Here is an 18,588-nt window from a genome sequence, read left to right as displayed (position 1 = left end):
TTCTTTTTCTCTTCTTCATCTGGGACCCCTATAATTCGAATGTTGGTGCGTTTAATGTTGTCCCAGAGGTCTCTAAGACTGTCCTCAATTCTTTTCATTCTTTTTTCTTTATTGTGCTCTGCAGTAGTTATTTCCACTATTTTATCTTCCAGGTCACTTATCCGTTCTTCCACCTCAGTTACTCTGCTATTGATCCCTTCTAGAGTATTTTTAATTTCACTTATTTTTTGTTCATCATTGCTTGTTTCCTCTTTAGTTCTTCTAGGTCCTTGTTAAATGTTTCTTGCATTTTCTCTATTGTATTTCCAAGATTTTGGATCATCTTTACTATTTTTATTCTGAATTCTTTTTCAGGTAGACTGCCTATTTCCTCTTCATTTGTTGAGTCTGGTGGGTTTTTACATTGCTCCTTCATCTTTTGTGTGTTTTTCTGTCATTTCATTTTGCTTATCTTACTGTGTTTGAGGTCTCCTTTTCGCAGGCTACAGGTTTGTAGTTCCCATTGTTTTTGGCGTCTGTCCCCAGTGGCTAAGGTTGGTTCAGTGGGTTGTGTAGGTTTCCTGGTGAAGGGGACTAGTGCCTGTGTTCTGGTGGATGAGGCTAGATCTTGTCTTTCTGGTGGGCAGGTCCACGTCTGGTGGTGTGTTTTGGGGTATCTGTGTCCTTATTATGATTTTAGGCAGCCTCTCTGCTAATGGGTGTGGTTGTGTTCCTATCTTGCTAGTTGTTTGGCACAGGGTGTCCAGCACTGTAGCTTGCTGGTCGTTGAGTGAAGCTGAGTCTTGGCGTTGAGGTGGAGATCTCTGGGAGATTTTTGCTGTTTGATATTATGTGGAGCTGGGATGTCTCTTGTGGACCAGTGTCCTGAAGTTGGCTCCCCCACCTCAGTGGCACAGCCCTGATGCCTTGGTGGAGCACCAAGAACCTGTCCTCCACACGGCTCAGAATAAAAGGGAGAAAAAAATAGAAAGAAAGAAGGAGGACAAAATAAAATAGTTATTAAAATAAAAAATAATTATTAAGAAAAAAGTTTTAAAAAGTAAAAGAAAAAAAAAAAAGGAAAGATAGAACCCTAGGACAAATGGTGAAAGCAAAGCTATACAGACAAAAACTCACACAGAAGCATACACATACTCACAAAAAGAGGAAAAGGGGAAAGAATAATCTATCTTGCTCCCAAAGTCCACCTCCTCAATTTGGGATGATTCGCTGTCTATTCAGGTATTCCACAGATGCAGGGTACATCAAGTTGATTTTTAGCTTTAATCCGCTGCTCCTGAGGCTGCTGGGAGAGATTTCCCTTTCTCTTCCTTGTTTGCACAGCTCCTGGGGTTCAGCTTTGGATCTGGCCCCGCCTCTGCGTGTATGTAGCCTGAGGGCGTCTGTACTTCGCTCAGACACGACGGGGTTAAAGGAGCAGCTGATTCGGGGGCTCTGGCTCACTCAGGCAGGGGAGGGGGGAGGGAGGGGTACGGATGCGGGGCAAGCCTGCGGTGGCAGAGGCTGGCATGACGTTGCACCAGCCTGAGGCGCGCCGTGCGTTCTCCCGCGGAAGTTGTCCCTGGATCACAGGACCCTGGCAGGGGTGGGCTGCACAGTCTCCCGGGAGGGGAGGTGTGAATAGTGACCTGTGCTTTCACACAGGTTCCTTTCTCTTCCTTGTTTGCACAGCTCCTGGGGTTCAGCTTTGGATCTGGCCCCGCCTCTGCGTGTATGTAGCCTGAGGGCGTCTGTACTTCGCTCAGACACGACGGGGTTAAAGGAGCAGCTGATTCGGGGGCTCTGGCTCACTCAGGCAGGGGAGGGGGGAGGGAGGGGTACGGATGCGGGGCAAGCCTGCGGTGGCAGAGGCTGGCATGACGTTGCACCAGCCTGAGGCGCGCCGTGCGTTCTCCCGCGGAAGTTGTCCCTGGATCACAGGACCCTGGCAGGGGTGGGCTGCACAGTCTCCCGGGAGGGGAGGTGTGAATAGTGACCTGTGCTTTCACACAGGTTTCTTGGTGGCGGCAGCAGCAGCCTTATTGTCTCATGCCTGTCTCTGGGGTCCGTGCTGATAGCCGCGGCTCGCGCCTGTCTCTGGATCTCCTTTAAGCAGCGCTCTTAATCCCCTCTCCTCGTGCACCAGGAAACAAAGAGGCAAGGAAAAAGTCCCTTGCCTCTTTGGCAGCTCCAGACTTTTTCCTGGACTCCCTCCCGGCTAGCTGTGGTGCACTAACCCCTTCAGGCTGTGTTCACGCCACCAATCCCAGTCCTCTCCCGGCTTCCTACCGAAGCCCGAGCCTCAGCTCCCAGCCCCCGCCCGCCCCGGCGGGTGAGCAGACAAGCCTCTCGGGCTGGTGAGTGCCGGTTGGCACCGATCCTCTGTGCGGGAATCTCTCTGCTTTGCCCTCCGCACCCTGTTACTGCGCTCTCCTCCATGGCTCTGAAGCTTTCCCCCTCTGCCACCCGCAGTCTCTGCCCGTGAAGGGGCTTCTAGTGTGTGGAAACCTTTCCTCCTTCACAGCTCCCTCCCACTAGTGCAGGTCCCGTCCGTATTCTTCTGTCTCTGTTTTTTCTTTTTTCTTTTGCCCTACCCAGGTACTTGGGGAGTTTCTTGCCTTTGGGGAGGTCTGAGGTCTTCTGCCAGCGTTCAGTAGGTGTTCTATACGAGCAGTTCCACATGTAGATGTATTTCTGATGTATCTGTGGGGAGGAAGGTGATCTCCGCGTCTTACTCTTCCGCCATCTTCTCAAATCCTATTGATTTCCTCTTTTTTGATAGCTGTATTGTTTAGTGAATTGTTTATTCATCCTTTGTTGATTTATTTATGGGGAAATAAGTATTTTTAAATTAATTTTCATATATATTTAATCTAATAAAGATATCACATCTGTTGAAAATATTTTTCAAGTTCTAGTTGTGATCTTCTATTTTGCTAATTTTGTTTATCTATAGAAGTTCTAAATTTTCTTTGAGGTAGATTTTATCACTTTTAAATTAGAGAAGCCATCTTCCTTCAAGAATTTTGATAAATATTTGATTACTTATCTTTGCTTTGATTTATTTTTAATATCTAGCATTTTTTCCACATGGAATTTGTTTTGATACATAATATAATAGTATATACAACTTACGTCCTTCAAACTGCTGTCCAGTCATTCCAGTATTTATGGAATAATCCTTTCTTCCTCTTTAGATTTGCGAAGCTCTCCTGATCATATATTAAAGTATCCATTATAATATTGTTCATTTATGGGGTATTTCTTTCCATAGATAGATTTAGTTATCTATTCTAATTTTAGCACAGATGTCCACTTTCCAAACTTTAAGTGTATGGTTTCTAATAGATGAAGGCAACATTTAGAAAGTTAGGAGCTTCATCCTCATAAAACTATTTTTTTCCATACCTCAATTATCTCAGTATTACATCTAGAGTCTCCCCAGGAGTTAAAAGTGGCCCTCTGGTTTCCAATTTCCCAAGTGTCCCACTCAGTGATAATTTATTAAAGGGTATGACTCTCTAATACCTCCTCCCTCTTTATTTCTCAACTGGGTACATCCCTCTCTATCATCTGGAGCTCAAAACATAATTGCCTGAAAGCTCTCTGACCCATCATAAGGGTGTGTAGTCTCTATTAGATTTAGGAAAGACAAAATTAGTAATTCTTTTTTGATGCAAGAATTCAACTTCTGAGGGGAGGAAACATTTTTTTTTTTTTAACCTAAGCAAGTTACATTTGAAGACTTTAAAAAGGGAAGGGAAGGGAAACTCTTAACTCTATTTCTCCCAGCTAACTCTTAATTCCTCAGGAAGTAAAACTGGTTCATGCATTGTACAGACTCTTAGCACAGTGCAACTTTCCTTTAGAGCATCCATCAGGGTGTGTAATGTTGTCTTTATCTGTTTCATGACTTAATTAATGTTTCTATACTCCACTACCTACAATAATAATAGTCAACATTTATTGAGCACTTACTCTGAATGCATATGAAATGTGTAGGAAACTTTGTATGGATCTTCTCACTTAATTCTTATAGCAACTTTCTCAAGTAGGTACTACAATTATTCCCAGGTAAGTAATATTATTATTCCCATATTTAGATGAGAAAAATGGAGCCACAGAGAGATTAATAAATATCCCTTGAGGTGACATTGCTAGGGAGGTTGACCAGGCTTTCAATCCAGGTAGCCTGATTCCAGATGCCACATTCTTCACCTCTAGGCCAGCGCTTTCCAATACAATATTCTGCGATAATAGAAAGGTTCTCTATATGTTCTATCTAATACGATAGCCACTAGCACGTGTGAGCATTTGAAATGTAGCTGTGTGACTGAGGATTGGATTTTTAACTTAATTTCAATGAATTTAAATAGCCATGTGTGGTTACTGGCTACTGTACTGGACAGCAGAGCTCTAGAAGCTGCTGGGCAAATATTTCCAGGAACGATTGTACCCATTTTTTCTTATCATTCTACCCTGGTTCTGGCACAATACCCCACATAATTTGTATTTTTTGACTAAAACAAATAACTCAGAAGCAGTAGGATGGGGAGATGATAAGCGAAAACGGTGCTCTGAAAGCACCAAATTGTAAAGGATGCTCACCTCCAATGAAATCTCTCAAGCCTGTTTGGCATAAGTTTCATTTTTAAAATAGCACAAAATAAACATAATAAGATGAGTATTAGGGATTCATTTGGTAATACTGAGGATATTCTTATAACTCAATAAGAAGGGAAGAGGGAAATGGCATCACATAGTAACCTCTGAGAATTGGCACTTATCTGACAAGAAATGAATTTAATGTCAAATACACTTCCTGGACTATATTTCTACCATGAGCCAAAAACTCCTAGTAGTTGTTTGTAAGGTGGTGAATGACAAGCTCATTCACACTCTTTTCCCCAGAAAACACTCTCATGTTTTTCTGCCTATTACTGAATGCATCTTTCTTGTTAGAAGTATCTGTCTGAGCTATATCTGGTGTTTTACATTCTATCACCCGGTATATGTATTTGTTGTCATTGCTCAGAACTATAATCTAACAGTTAGATTAAGAGTGTAAAGAGACTCAACTCTATTTGGTAATTAAATGTCAGAAAGTATTTCCCTACTGGTCATGAATGCTGAAGTTTCTAGATAATGCACCATTAAATGTACTCAAATGTACTCATATCAAATGTATATAGGGAGGATGGGAGGGAGGCTCAAGAGGGAGGGGATATGGGGACATATGTATGCATGTGGCTGATTCACTTCGTTGTACAACAGAAACTAACACAGTATTGTGAAGCAATTATACTCCAATAAAGATCTATTTAAAAAATGTATATTAAAGCAGCACTGCATATACATTATTAGTAACTTTTAGTAGTAAGAGTAACTTCCAAATGTGGTAATGCACTTTTAGAAAACTGCATTAAATGTTCCCCCAAAAAGCTGTGCTTGATTGACATATTGCATTAATTGAAAGAGCTAGAAATTTTGGTTTGAAATAGATAATAATAGCATCTCAAAACTTAAAGCATTTCACATTTCTTTGTCCTGTTACATCAAGCCACTCTAGTAAGAAATTTGTACTACATGAATCTGAATGAAATTGCTCTATGGAAAAAAAAAATTTAAATGGAAATGCTCACTTAAAGAACCAGAGCAGTTATAGATATTTGGCTGTGCTATGGTGGGAAAAATCTGACATCTTTGCTTTTTTGTTGTTGTTAAGCTTTCCAGATTATTTACTTAGTTCTAGTGTTGATTCTAAAATTTTGACTATGAAGTACAATGACCGTGAAATCAAATGTTTGTAGAAACAATAATCAAAGTAGAATGCTTTCAACTTTGTCACCATCTGTGAATTCTATATACTCTGTCTACATTACCAGTATTTCTATTCTCAGTGAAGTAAAAGGCACAATGCTCTATTTTCCTATGAGAATAAAAAGAAAAATCTTTATAATGATTTTTCTCCAGCCGTAGGAATAAAATATGGTAAACAACAGATCTTAAATTTTTCAACTCAATGTAACTCACCACCACAGACCAAGAAATATGCCCATTTTTGCCACATTGATTTTCACTTTGGAAAACGTAATATGTTCAACTCTGTTGATATATCTTATCTCATAAAAGGACTAGATAAAAATCAATAAAATAATATTGTCTTCTATCATGAAAGAAACATGAAGTTCGGTGTTGTACTATTTTTTTTTAAGATGTGTACAGTTAGATGCTTTAGGGCAATTTACATAGGTTCTTTCTGTTCTGGTGATATTAGTAACCCATCATTCTGGTTTCCGACCAAGCACCTCCTTCTCCCTGAATATGCATTAGAGGATGCACAGGACAGTCAGCCTTGGCACTAATAAAGCTGAGTGGCCCTCCTCTCATCTCTGTTTGAACAGTAAATAGGAAAGAAGATGCTTCCCATTAGCCAGGTTAAGCACATTAGTATCTGTGAATCCTGGGTGCAGCTGGCCAAGTGCTCCCTACTTGAATATAATGAATGGGCTTTACCTTGCACTGGCAGAGAGTACACTCAGTGCCATGTTTGATCCAAGAGGACCCAGTGAAGCGAACCACATTCATCTCGTCCAGGCAAGTTTTGGTGATGTCATTACGGATGGTGTCAGCCTGGCAAGGGTCGGTGACACAGCGCGGGCAGCACTCATTCTCTGGGAGGACACTGAATTCACACTCCACCTCTGGGCAAGGCAGGGGCCAACAGTCAACTTCCCCTTGCTGTAAGGAAAGCAGATGAACAGGGGCAAAGGGAGGGGGAGGGAGGGCGTAGAGGGAGGTGAGGAGGGAGGGAGCACAGTGTTTACCGAATACTCAATTTATTTGATGGACATTTATACTCAGACCTTCACAGCTATGAATCTTGCAGGGAATCCACAAAAGCCTTATCAGAGAGATGAGACCTATAGTGCAGATGGACAGTCTTCAGGGGTTAAACAAGAACAACAATAAAGAAAAGCAAAAACTCTTTCTCTTAAAACAAACACATTTGCATGCCCTTCTCTTTCCCATGACTAAGGAGAATTGTTTACTACAGAAGAGATTTTTACTTAGTTTCTGCCTATGAGATGCTTTTTTCAATTTTATGATCTTTTCCCCCTACCTTCTCATTTATACCCTTCTGCAAAAACAAAGTTTTGTCCACTGACAAGCAAGTAAACTGAAATGTGAAGGAAATTTGACAGTTTTTCTTTGTTCATTTATACGTTTCTCAGTGTAGGGACTTTGGAAAAAACAAAACAAAACTAGGAGCTGATTTCAGTCTTTTTTATTCCACACGAGAAAATTGTGTGAATTGGATCTTTTTTAAAATTTAGTTCCCACCTGTTTCCTATTTTCTTCATAATTCTGAGTCTCAGGGTCTTGGAGATGAAAGCAGCCTTCAGGCACAGAAACTGACCTTGTTCTTTCAATTGATTTTTGGGTTGAAAGTATAAAAAGGAAGCAACAAAAAAGCACTGCCTTAAAAATATCTTCACACAAATAGAAAGGAAACTAGTCCTAACTTTAAAAGTAGCATCTGTGAAACCTTCGTCTATAAAGACATATAGACCAATTTTCCTTTTTATTTACACCACTAGAAAGAAGCAAGAAATTTGGTTAAATGAAAAAATGATTGGTATTTTCCTTATCAAGTCTTCATTTTCTTTATCAAGGCTTCATTTTCTTTTTATCCTATTGTTTCCAGTAGAAGTTTCATAAATATATACATTCCATTCTAAGATTCTAGTAAGTATTTATTGCATATCCATATTATGTGTAAAACAGGGTGCCCACCAGAACAGCATTGACAGTAATAATGTTTAGAAAGAAAAAAAAGTGTGTTTTTTTGGTTTTTGTTTTCTTCTAAGCATAATTGATAGAAATGGATTAACAAAAGGTCTATTGGAAAAAGTGATTTTTTTTTTGAATGCCATTATTCTGTTCATAACTGTCTCTAAGTAAACATAAGCTGAGTGGGATTGGGGAAGCCAGGAGAGCCTTTTCTTCTTTTGAGCTCTGGAGATAGTCCTGAAAGACTGACATGACATGGTGTACCACATCTACCCCCAGATATTCCTCTCAGGTCCTGAATGCATAACCATCACTTTATCATCCTAAGCAGGTTCACTTTTTGTAACTCCCAACACTGTGGCCAGGTACCGAATATCGGTGCAGGGGGCAGGGCAAGGTTATTTTACGATTCCAATTCTGGGTTTAAACGTTTCCCCGAACTTCACGTAGCCGAACTTACCAAGCAGCGGCACTGCTGGCAATTCTGGACCCAGGTGTCACCACTGTTGTACAAGGTCTCCCCATTTTGATGGAGGCACTGACTGCTTAGCCTTGGGTCACATTCAGGGCAGCAGAAAAGATCAACCGTGGGATTCTCACAGTCACAGACCATCCGTCGACACATTACAAATCCATTCTGTATGACAAGGGAAAAAAAGCAGTTACCAAAAACCTCCATTTCTCAATATACTAACATCATATGTATGTGTGTATCTGTGTGTGTGTACATGTGTATCTACACCCACATATATACATTTTATATATATTACATACTATATCTATAATCTCAGATGTTGATTTGGAAGTTGAGATAACTCACACTGTTTACCCAATATAACTGATTTTCTTTAAAATTCCATTTTGTAGCTAACACCCAGAAATTACTTAAGCTGGAGAACTTCCAATTTTCTTTCCACACATTACTCTTTAAATGACTTGACTGGAAAGAAAATTTTCAGAAATAACCAGTTAAAATGATAACCACTGCATGGCTCTTATGTGTAAATAAATTGTGTACGTATATATAAATATACATTTACTTGTTTATTAATATAGTAATTTGAATACTAACTAAATTTTATTTTGTGTGAGGGCTTGTATGTTTACATTTGGTAGCTAGTCAACTAGTTTTACATATTATTAAGTTTCTAGAATATTTTAATCTTATGATTTGTACAAGCTGTTATGAATTTCTTTAATAATAGTTGAGTCTTTGGTATTATTCATTTAACTATAATTTAATGTCTATTATCAACTGGGTACACATAATAGAACACCTCTCTAAAACTGAAATATAACCCAAATAGATATTTTTCACTTACAGGCCATAGCATATTCATTATGGTTTCATTTATGCATTCATTCAAATATGATATTGTGACTATAGAAACATTAGCATAGTTAGAAACAAAATTTTACCATATGAATAAATAAACACATTGTGGTATTTCCATACAATGGAATACTATTCAGTAATAAAAAGGAATGGGTTACTGATACATGTAATGAATATAAATGAATGTCAAAACATAATGCTGAGAGAAAGAAGTCAGACACAAAAGAGTATGGACAGTCTTCCCTTGGTATCCCTGGGGGATTGGTTCAAGGTCTCCCGTAGATACCAAAATCTGTGGATGCTCAAGTCCCTTATATTAAATGGCATAGTATTTGCCCATAACCTATGCACACCCTCCTGTTTACTTTAAATTATCTCTAGATTACTTATAACATCTAATACAATGTAAATATTATGTAAACAGTTGCTGGTGTGGGGGAAATTAAAGTTTTGTTTTTTGAAACTTTCTGGAATTTTTTTTCCCAAATATTTTTGATCCACAGTTGGTTGAATCCATGGATGGGGACCCTGAAGATACAGAAGGTCAACTGTGTTATATGATTCCATTTATATGAGGCTCTAGAAAATACAAATCTAATCTATAGAAACTGGAAGCAGTGTTTGCTTGAGGCTAGGGCTATGGGACTAAGAAAGGACCAAGGCAACATTTTGGGTAGGTAAAAATGTTCTGTTATATTAATTGAGTGATGGTTAAATGGACGTATGCATTTGTCTAAGTTCATCAAGCTGTACTCTTGAAATATATGCAAATTACACCTCGATAAAAATGGTTACAATGTTTTGTTTATACTAACCTGACACGAGCACACAGAGCACCGGTCATTTTCCAACACCCAAATCTGACCATTGTGCTTAACTTTTCCATCATGGATGCAGTCCCCTGTGCAATTCTTTCCATGAGGACATCGGCAATCATATCCACCATCCAAGTTAAAGCAAATGGTATCATTGGCACAGCTGTGCCTCCCGGTCCCACACTCGTCAATATCTACAGCCAAGAAAAGGCAGCAGGCAATGTGCTTAGAATATGCTCCGTTTCAAACAACTGCAATCAGGCAAGTTGTCTCCTGACATAAAGCATTCAACTGGAAATTAATTTTCATCTTACTGGCATACATTTCCTATTAATGCTGACTAAAGCAATGTTAATGATCTAGGGATTTCACACAAAAATATTATCATGCTTGGTTTCAAACACCAAATAACCTTGGCTAGATTTTTAACTTTTATATCTCTGTAAATACCATTAGGCTTTATGAAACATTTATATTTTTTGGAAGTTAAGAATAGGACTCAATGTTTCAAACACAAACAGTTTGGCAGTGGAAATTCTAAAAGTGCCTATTTTTTTTTTTAATTGGGGAAATCATCCTCAGTGTTAAAATGGTGCTTACAGAAAATCCTTTCTTAGTGGGAAATGAAATGTCATGGAAGACCTGAGGCATTTTTATTCAGTTTCAAGCCCTGTTCTCACAGCTATGTCACCCATATGTAAGCTCTTTCCAGTGTACTGCCCAGGTGTTCTTCCCTTAACAGTCCAGGCATTTTCACACTGTCCTTGCACCCTGCCTCTCACCCATGGAAGGGCAAGTGACCATAAGCAATTACCATCTCTCGCACAAAGAATCCCCCAGTTCTTAACTTTTCCATTTCAGATCGTTTCATCTCCTGCCTCAGTTGGCAACTTCCCATTCTTCACCTGACCTCATCTATTCCATGGCAATCACAACCAAAGCATTTTCATACAGATGAAAAGCAAACATATGTTGACCCACAGATCAGGTCCATATGAAGATATGAGATTCATTTTATTTATCCGCATCATTTAAAGGTCACAAGCCAAAATACATTTCAGGGATATTGTATGAGTGGCAGTAAGGAGTTATTTCCTTTTTCATCTGAGTAAAGGTCAAGAAAGAAAGAATTAAATCACAGCAGGAAAAGTGGGTTAGAGAGAAGATGGAATATATAGCTTTTAACTAGGGGAACTGTACACTGATTTCCCTTCAAAATTATAGAGTTTAGTAACTATCTTCCTTAAATGGTTTGATTTCAACATTGTTGGGGCCACGCACTCGTCAAGATTATACTTTAGCCACATTTAAATTCTTAAATACTTAAATTCTGTCATATATGTTTTCCTGGAAATAAGTTACATGATTACTTCTCTCTACGTACTTTGATTTTTATTAGTTCCCATATCAATAAAACCAATGAATTGAGATGACAGCTGAAAAGGTTTCTATTATAACTACAGTAAACTTTATTACAGCTTGATTTGTCAAGGATAATACTGCTTATAATTAAAAACTATGATAAAAAAAAAACTCTTAGCCAGCATGAGGATATATTAAAAATTTTAAAAATACATTGATATATATATATGTATACATACCTGTATATAAAATCAGAAAAAAATTTTCTCTTGGTAATAGAAATGAATTTTGTAAAACACGTCTATATTTGGTCCAATCCGAATAATAAGGTATCTTTGATGAGCTGATATTTGTCTCCCATTAAGTATTTTTGTAATTAGCAATTATGGTAAGCAAGAAAAACATTAACCATAGTTGTTTGGTCTCTTTGACCACAATCTTTACAAATACCTCTTACTACTCTTTTAATATCCACTATATATATATATTATATATATATATATATATATATAAAATATATTTAACACTTTAAATATCCACTAATATAAGGACACTATTCTGTTAATGGCAATGGCTGGATTTTTACAATCATTTCATTTTGCCTTACATTTAAAATAAAAGCTCTGCTAACAGGTTTGTTTGTTTCTTTGGTTAAAGGCAGACACTGTCCTTGGATCTGATGCAGAAGAGAAAGAAAAGAAGATATATAGGTACAAAGAAAATATGTACCCTTAAATAAAGTACATTAAAAATGAAGAAATAGAATAAAAAGTTGCTTACAACAATGGTTGGCATGTACTTGTCATTCCTAGAGAAATATATAGGCAAAAACATCATAATGGACTATTACCTTTTGCTATCTTATGAGATTCGAATTAATTTGAACTTAACTTTCCTGCTTGTTATCTATACTGGGTTTCCCAGTGCAGAAAATATTCTCAATTGAATGATAGTATAGAATTTTGGAATTCATTTTTACATATAGTTTTATCATAATATAAGATTCCTGCATTATATACATAATATACACATAAAGAGTATATATTCTGCTTTGAAAAACCTACTATAGTATACAGAAATTCCAACTTTAAAAATACTGAGACAGCAGAAGCAAGGAGAACTAAAATCCTGCAGCCTGTGGAACAAAAACGACATTCACAGAAAGATAGACAAGATGAAAAGGCAGAGGGCTATGTACCAGATGAAGGAACAAGATAAAAACCAAGAAATACAACTAAATGAAGTGGAGATAAGCAACCTTCCAGAAAAAGAATTCAGAATAATGATAGGGAAGATGATCCAGGACCTTGGAAAAAGAATGGACGCAAAGATTGAGAAAATGCAAGAAATGTTTAACAAAGACCTACAAGAATTCAAGAACGAACAAACAGAGATGAACGATACAATAATTGAAAAAAAAATACACTAGAAGGAATCAATAGCAGAATAACTGAGTCAAAAGAACGGATAAGTGACCTGGAAGACAGAATGGTGGAATTCACTGCTGTGGAACAGAATAAAGAAAAAAGAACGAAAAGAAATGAAGACAGCCTAAGAGACCTCTGGGACAACATTAAATGCAACAACATTAACATTATATGGTTCCCAGAAGGAGAAGAGAGAGAGAAAGGACCTGAGAAAATATTTGAAGAGATTAAAGTCTAAAACTTCCCTAACATGGGAAAGGAAATAGCCACCCAAGTCCAGGAAGTGCACAGAGTCCCATACAGGATAAACCAAGGAGAAACACGCTGAGACACATAGTAATCACATAGTCAAAAATTAAAGAAAAAAAAAATACTGAAAACAACAAGGGAAAAATGACAAATAACATACAAGGGAACTCCCATAAGGTTAACAGCTGATTTCTCAGCAGAAACTCTACAAGGCAGAAGGGAGTGGCACGATATATTTAAAGTGATGGAAGAACCTACAACCAAGAGTACTCTACCCAGCAAGGATCAGGATCTCATTCAGATTCAACAAAGAAATCAAAAGCATTACAGACAAGCAAAAGCTAAGAGAATTCATCACCACCAAACCAGCTCTACAACAAATGCTAAAGGAACTTCTCTAAGTGGGAAACACAAGAGAAAAAAAGTACCTACAAAAACTCATAACAATTAAAAAATGGTAATAGGAATGTACATATTGATAGTTATCTTAAATGTGAATGTATTAAATGCTGTAACCAAAAGACACAGGCTCACTGAATGGATACAAAAGCAAGACCCATATATATGCTGTCTACAAGAGACCTACTTCAGACCTAGGGACACATACAGACTGAAAGAGAGGGGATGGAAAAAGATATTCCATGCAATAAAAAACACAAACACATGGAGGCTAAACAATATGTTACTAAATAACCAGGAGATCACTGGAGAAATCAAAAAGAAAATCAAAAAATACCTAGAGACAAATGACAATGAAAACACGACAATCCAAAACCTATGGAAAGCAGCCAAAGCAGTTCTAAGAGGGAAGTTTATGGCAACACAATCTTACCTCAAGAAACAACAAACAGCTCAAATAAACAATCTAACCTTATGCCTAAAGAAACTAGAGAAAGAAGAACAAACAAAACATTTCTCCAAAGAAGACATACGCATGGCCAAGAAGCACATGAAAAGCTGCTCAACATCACTAATTATTAGAGAAATGCAAATCAAAACTACAATTAGGTATCACCTCACACCAGTTAGAATGGGCATCATCAGAAAATCTACAAACAACAAATGCTGGAGAGGGTGTGGAGAAAACGGAACCCTCTTGCATTGTTGGTGGGAATGTAAATTGATACACCACTATGCAGAACAGTATGGAGGTTCCTTAAAAAATTAAAAATAGAATTACCATATGACTCAGCAATCCCACTACTGGGCATATATACAGAGAAAACCATAATTCAAAAGACACATGCACCCCAATGTCCATTGCAGCACTATTTACAATAGTCAGGTCATGGAAGCAACCAAAATGCTCATTGACAGACGAATGGATAAAGAACCTGTGGTACATATATACAATGGAATATTATTCAGCCAGAAAAAGGAATGAAGGTAAGAAAATGGCAGCCTCCAGGAGGGCTCACATTGGTGAGTACGCCGCAGAACTGCCGCCAGCCGTGTCTTTGTCCCTGCAGTGAGCCACAGCTGCCCGCCACCTCTGCAGGAGACCCTCCAATACTAGCAGGAGAAGAGAGGGAGGATGAATAGAAGAATATAACAAGTTGGCAAGTTCTGCAATGCCATGTGGATGACAGGCTCTTGGTGCTCCAGCCAGGCATCAAGGCTGTGCCTCTGAGGTGGGAGAGCCAAGTTCAGGACACTGGTCCACAAGAGACCACGCAGCTCCATGTAATATCAAATGGTGAAAATCTCCCAGAGATCTCCATCTCAACACCAAGACCCAGCTCCACTCAACGACCAGCAAGCTACAGTGCTGGACACCCTATGCTAAACAACTAGCAAGACAGGAACACAACACCATCCATTAGCAGAGAGGCTGCCTAAAACAATAATAAGGTCACAGACACCCTAAAACACACCACCAGATGTGGACCTGCCCACCAGAAAGATAAGAGCCAGCCTCATCCACCAGAACACAGTCAATAGTCACCTCTACCAGGAAGCCAACACAACCCACTGAACCAACCATAGCCACTGAGGACAGACACCAAAAACAACAGGGAACTACAAACATGCAGAATGTGAAAAGGAGACCCCAAACACAGTAACTTAAGCAAAATGAGAAGACAGAGAAACACACAGCAGATGAAGGAGCAAGGTAAAAACCCACCAGCCCTATCTTGGAAATAGAATGGAGAAAATACAAGAAATGTTTAACAAGGACCTAGAAGAACTAAAGAGCAAACAAACAGTGAGGAACAACACAATAAATGAAATTAAAAACTCCTAGAAGGGATCAGTAGCAGAATAATTGAGGCAGAGGAACGGATAAATGACCTGGAAGATAAAATAGTGGCAATAACTACTGCAGAGCAGAGTAAAGAAAAAAGAATAAAAAGAATTGAGGACAGTTTCAGAGACCTCTCGGACAACATTAAACGCACCAACATATGAACTATAGGGGTCTCAGAAGAAGAAGAAGAGAAAAACAAAGGGTCTGAGAAAATATTTGAAGAGATTATAGTTCAAAATTCCCTAATATGGGAAAGGAAATAGTTAATCAAGTCCAGGAAGCACAGAGAGTCCCATACAGGATATATCCATGGAGAAACACGCCAAGACACATATTAATCAAACTATCAAAAATTAAATACAAAGAAAACATATTAAAAGCAGCAAGGAAAAACAACAAATAACACACAAGGGAATTCCCATAAGGTTAACAGCTGATCTTTCAGCAGAAACTCTGCAAGCCAGAAGGGAGTGGAAGTACATATTTAAAGTGATGAAGGAGAAAAACCTACAACCAAGATTACTCTACCCAACAAGGATCTCATTCAGATTTGATGGAGAAATTAAAACCTTTACAGACAAGCAAAAGCTAAGAGAATTCAGCACCACCAAACTAGCTTTACAACAAATGCTAAAGGAATTTCTCTAGGCAGGAAACACAAGAGAAGGAAAAGACCTACAATAACAAACCCAAAACAATTAAGAAAATGGTAATAGGAACATACAAATTGATAAATCACCTTAAATGTGAAAGGATTAAATGCTCCAACCTAAAGACATAGATGGGCTGAATGCATACAAAAACAAGACCTGTACATATGCTGTCTACAAGAGACCCACTTCAGACCTAGGGACACATCCAGACTGGAAGTGAGGGGATGGAAAAAGATATTCCATGCAAATGGAAATCAAAAGAAAGCTGGAGTAGCAATTCTCATAAAAGACAAAATAGACTTTAAAACAAAGACTATTACTATTACAAGAGACAAAGAAGGACACTACATAATGATCAAGGGATCGATCCAAGAATAAGATATCACAATTGTAAATATTTTTGCACCCAACATTGGAGCGCCTCAATACATAAGGCAAATACTAAGAGAGCCGTAAAAGGGGAAATCAACAGTAACACAATCATAGTAGGGGACTTTAACACCCCACTTTCAGCAATGGACAGATCATCCATAATGCAAATAAATAAGGAAACACAAGCTTTAAATGATACAATAAACAAGATGGACTAATATGATATTTATAGGACATTCCATCCAAAAACAACAGAATACACATTCTTCTCAAGTGCTCTTGGAACATTCCCCAGGATAGATCTATGTTGGGTCACAGATCAAGCCTTGGTATATTAAGAAAACTGAAAACGTACCAAGTATCTTTTCCAACAACAACACCATGAGACTAGAGATCACTTCCAGGAAAAAATCTGTAAAGAATAAACACATGGAGGCCAAACAATGCACTACTTAATAACCAAGAGATCACTGAAGAAATCAAAGAGGAAATAAAAAATACCTAGAAACAAAAGACAATGAAAACACGACGACCTGAAACCTATGGGATGCAGCCAAAGCAGTTCAAAGAGGGAAGTTTATAGCAATACAATCCTACCTTAAGAAAAAAGAAACATCTCAAATAAACAACCTAAACTTACACCTAAAGCAATTAGAGAAAGAAGAAAAAAAAAACCCCAAAGTTAGCAGAAGGAAAGAAACCATAAAGATCAGATCAGAAATAAATGAAAATGAAATGTAGGAAACAATAGCAAAGATCAATAAAACTAAAAGCTGGTTTCTTGAGAAAAACAAAATTGATAAACCATTAGCCAGACTCATCAAGAAAAAAAGGGAGAAGACTCAAATCAATAGATTTAGAAATGAAAAAGGAGAAGTAACAACTATGAAAAAGAAATGAAGAAAACAGTAGCAAAGATCAATAAAACTAAAAGCTGGTTCTTTGAGAAGATAAATAAAATTGATAAACCATTAGCCAGACTCATCAAGAATAAAAGGGAGAAGACTCAAATCAATAGAATTAGAAATGAAAAAGGAGATGTAACAACTGACACTGCAGAAATACAAAAGATTATTAGAGATTACTACAAGCAGCTGTATGCCAATAAAATGGACAACCTGGAAGAAATGGACAAATTCTTAGAAATGCACAAGCTGCCGAGACTGAACCAGGAAGAAATAGAAAATATGAACAGACCAATCACAAGCACTGAAATTGAAACTGTGATTTAAAATCTTCCAACAAACAAAAGCCCAGGACCAGATGGCTTCACAGGCGAATTCTATCAAACATTTAGAGAAGAGCTAACACCTATCCTTCTCAAACTCTTCCAAAATATAGCAGAGGGAGGAACACTCCCAAACTCATTCTACGAGGCCACCATCACCCTGGTAACAAAACCAGATATGTGGGCTGGAATTCAGAAAATAGGACTGAGCCAAAATATAGATTTGGTGGAGATACACTTTCATCATTCCCTGTCTCAAAAATAGACTTTCAGACTCAAGTTCAAACTTATTAGAAAGGCATTTAAAGCTACTTCCTTTGCTTCCCTTTTTGATCCACCTCCTAGAGTAATGGAAATAAAAACAAAAGTAAACAAATGGGACCTAATGAAATTTAAAAGCTTTTGCAAAGCAAAGGAAACTACAAACAAGACGAAAAGACAACCCTCAGAATGGGAGAATATATTTGTAAACGAATCAACAGACAAAGGATTAATCTCCAAAATATATAAACACTTCATGCAGCTCAATATTAAGAAAACAAACAACCCAATCCGATAATGGGCAGAAGACCTAAACAGACATTTCTCCAAAGAAGACATAGTGATGGCCAAGAGGCACATGAAAAGCTGCTCAACATCACTAATTATTAGAGAAATGCAAATCAAAACTACAATGAGGTACCACCTCACACCAGTTAGAATGGGAATCATCAGAAAATCTACAAACAACAAATGCTGGAGAGGATGTGGAGAAAAGGGAACCCTCTTGCACTGTTGGTGGGAATGTAAATTGATACAGCCACTATGGAGAACAGTATGGAGGTTCCTTAAAAAACCAAAAATAGAATTACCATATGATCCAGCATCCCACTATTGGGCATATACCCAGAGAAAACCATAATTCAGAAAGACACATGCACCCCCCAGTGTTCATTGCAGCTCTATTTACAATAGCCAGGACATGCAAGCAACCTAAATGCCCATCGACAGACAAATGGACAAATAAGTTGTGGTACATATATACCATGGAAGATTACTCAGCCATAGAAAGGAACGAAATTGAGTCATATGTAGAGACATGGATGGCTCTAGAGACTGTGATACAGAGTGAAGTAAGTCAGAAAG

At 38.0% G+C, this 18,588-nt stretch overlaps 1 protein-coding gene across 1 annotated transcript in view; it reads right to left on the bottom strand.

The window, feature by feature from the left end:
• Nucleotides 1-18,588, bottom strand: part of NELL2 (neural EGFL like 2) — a 391,071-nt gene that overhangs the window by 10,956 nt on the left and 361,527 nt on the right. Inside the window, exons 17-19 of the mRNA XM_024122905.1 lie at nucleotides 9,925-10,118; nucleotides 8,234-8,410; nucleotides 6,496-6,720 (exon numbers count right to left, since the gene is read on the bottom strand). Of these exons, the coding sequence (XP_023978673.1) occupies nucleotides 6,496-6,720; nucleotides 8,234-8,410; nucleotides 9,925-10,118 (596 nt within the window). The remainder of the gene's footprint in view (nucleotides 1-6,495; nucleotides 6,721-8,233; nucleotides 8,411-9,924; nucleotides 10,119-18,588) is intronic.

The sequence above is a fragment of the Physeter macrocephalus genome, chromosome 6 (genome assembly GCF_002837175.3).
Source record: "Physeter macrocephalus isolate SW-GA chromosome 6, ASM283717v5, whole genome shotgun sequence".
NCBI classification, from domain to species: domain Eukaryota; kingdom Metazoa; phylum Chordata; class Mammalia; order Artiodactyla; family Physeteridae; genus Physeter; species Physeter macrocephalus.
Note: the sequence above shows the minus strand (reverse complement) of the source record. Positions and strands in the feature narration are given on the sequence as shown.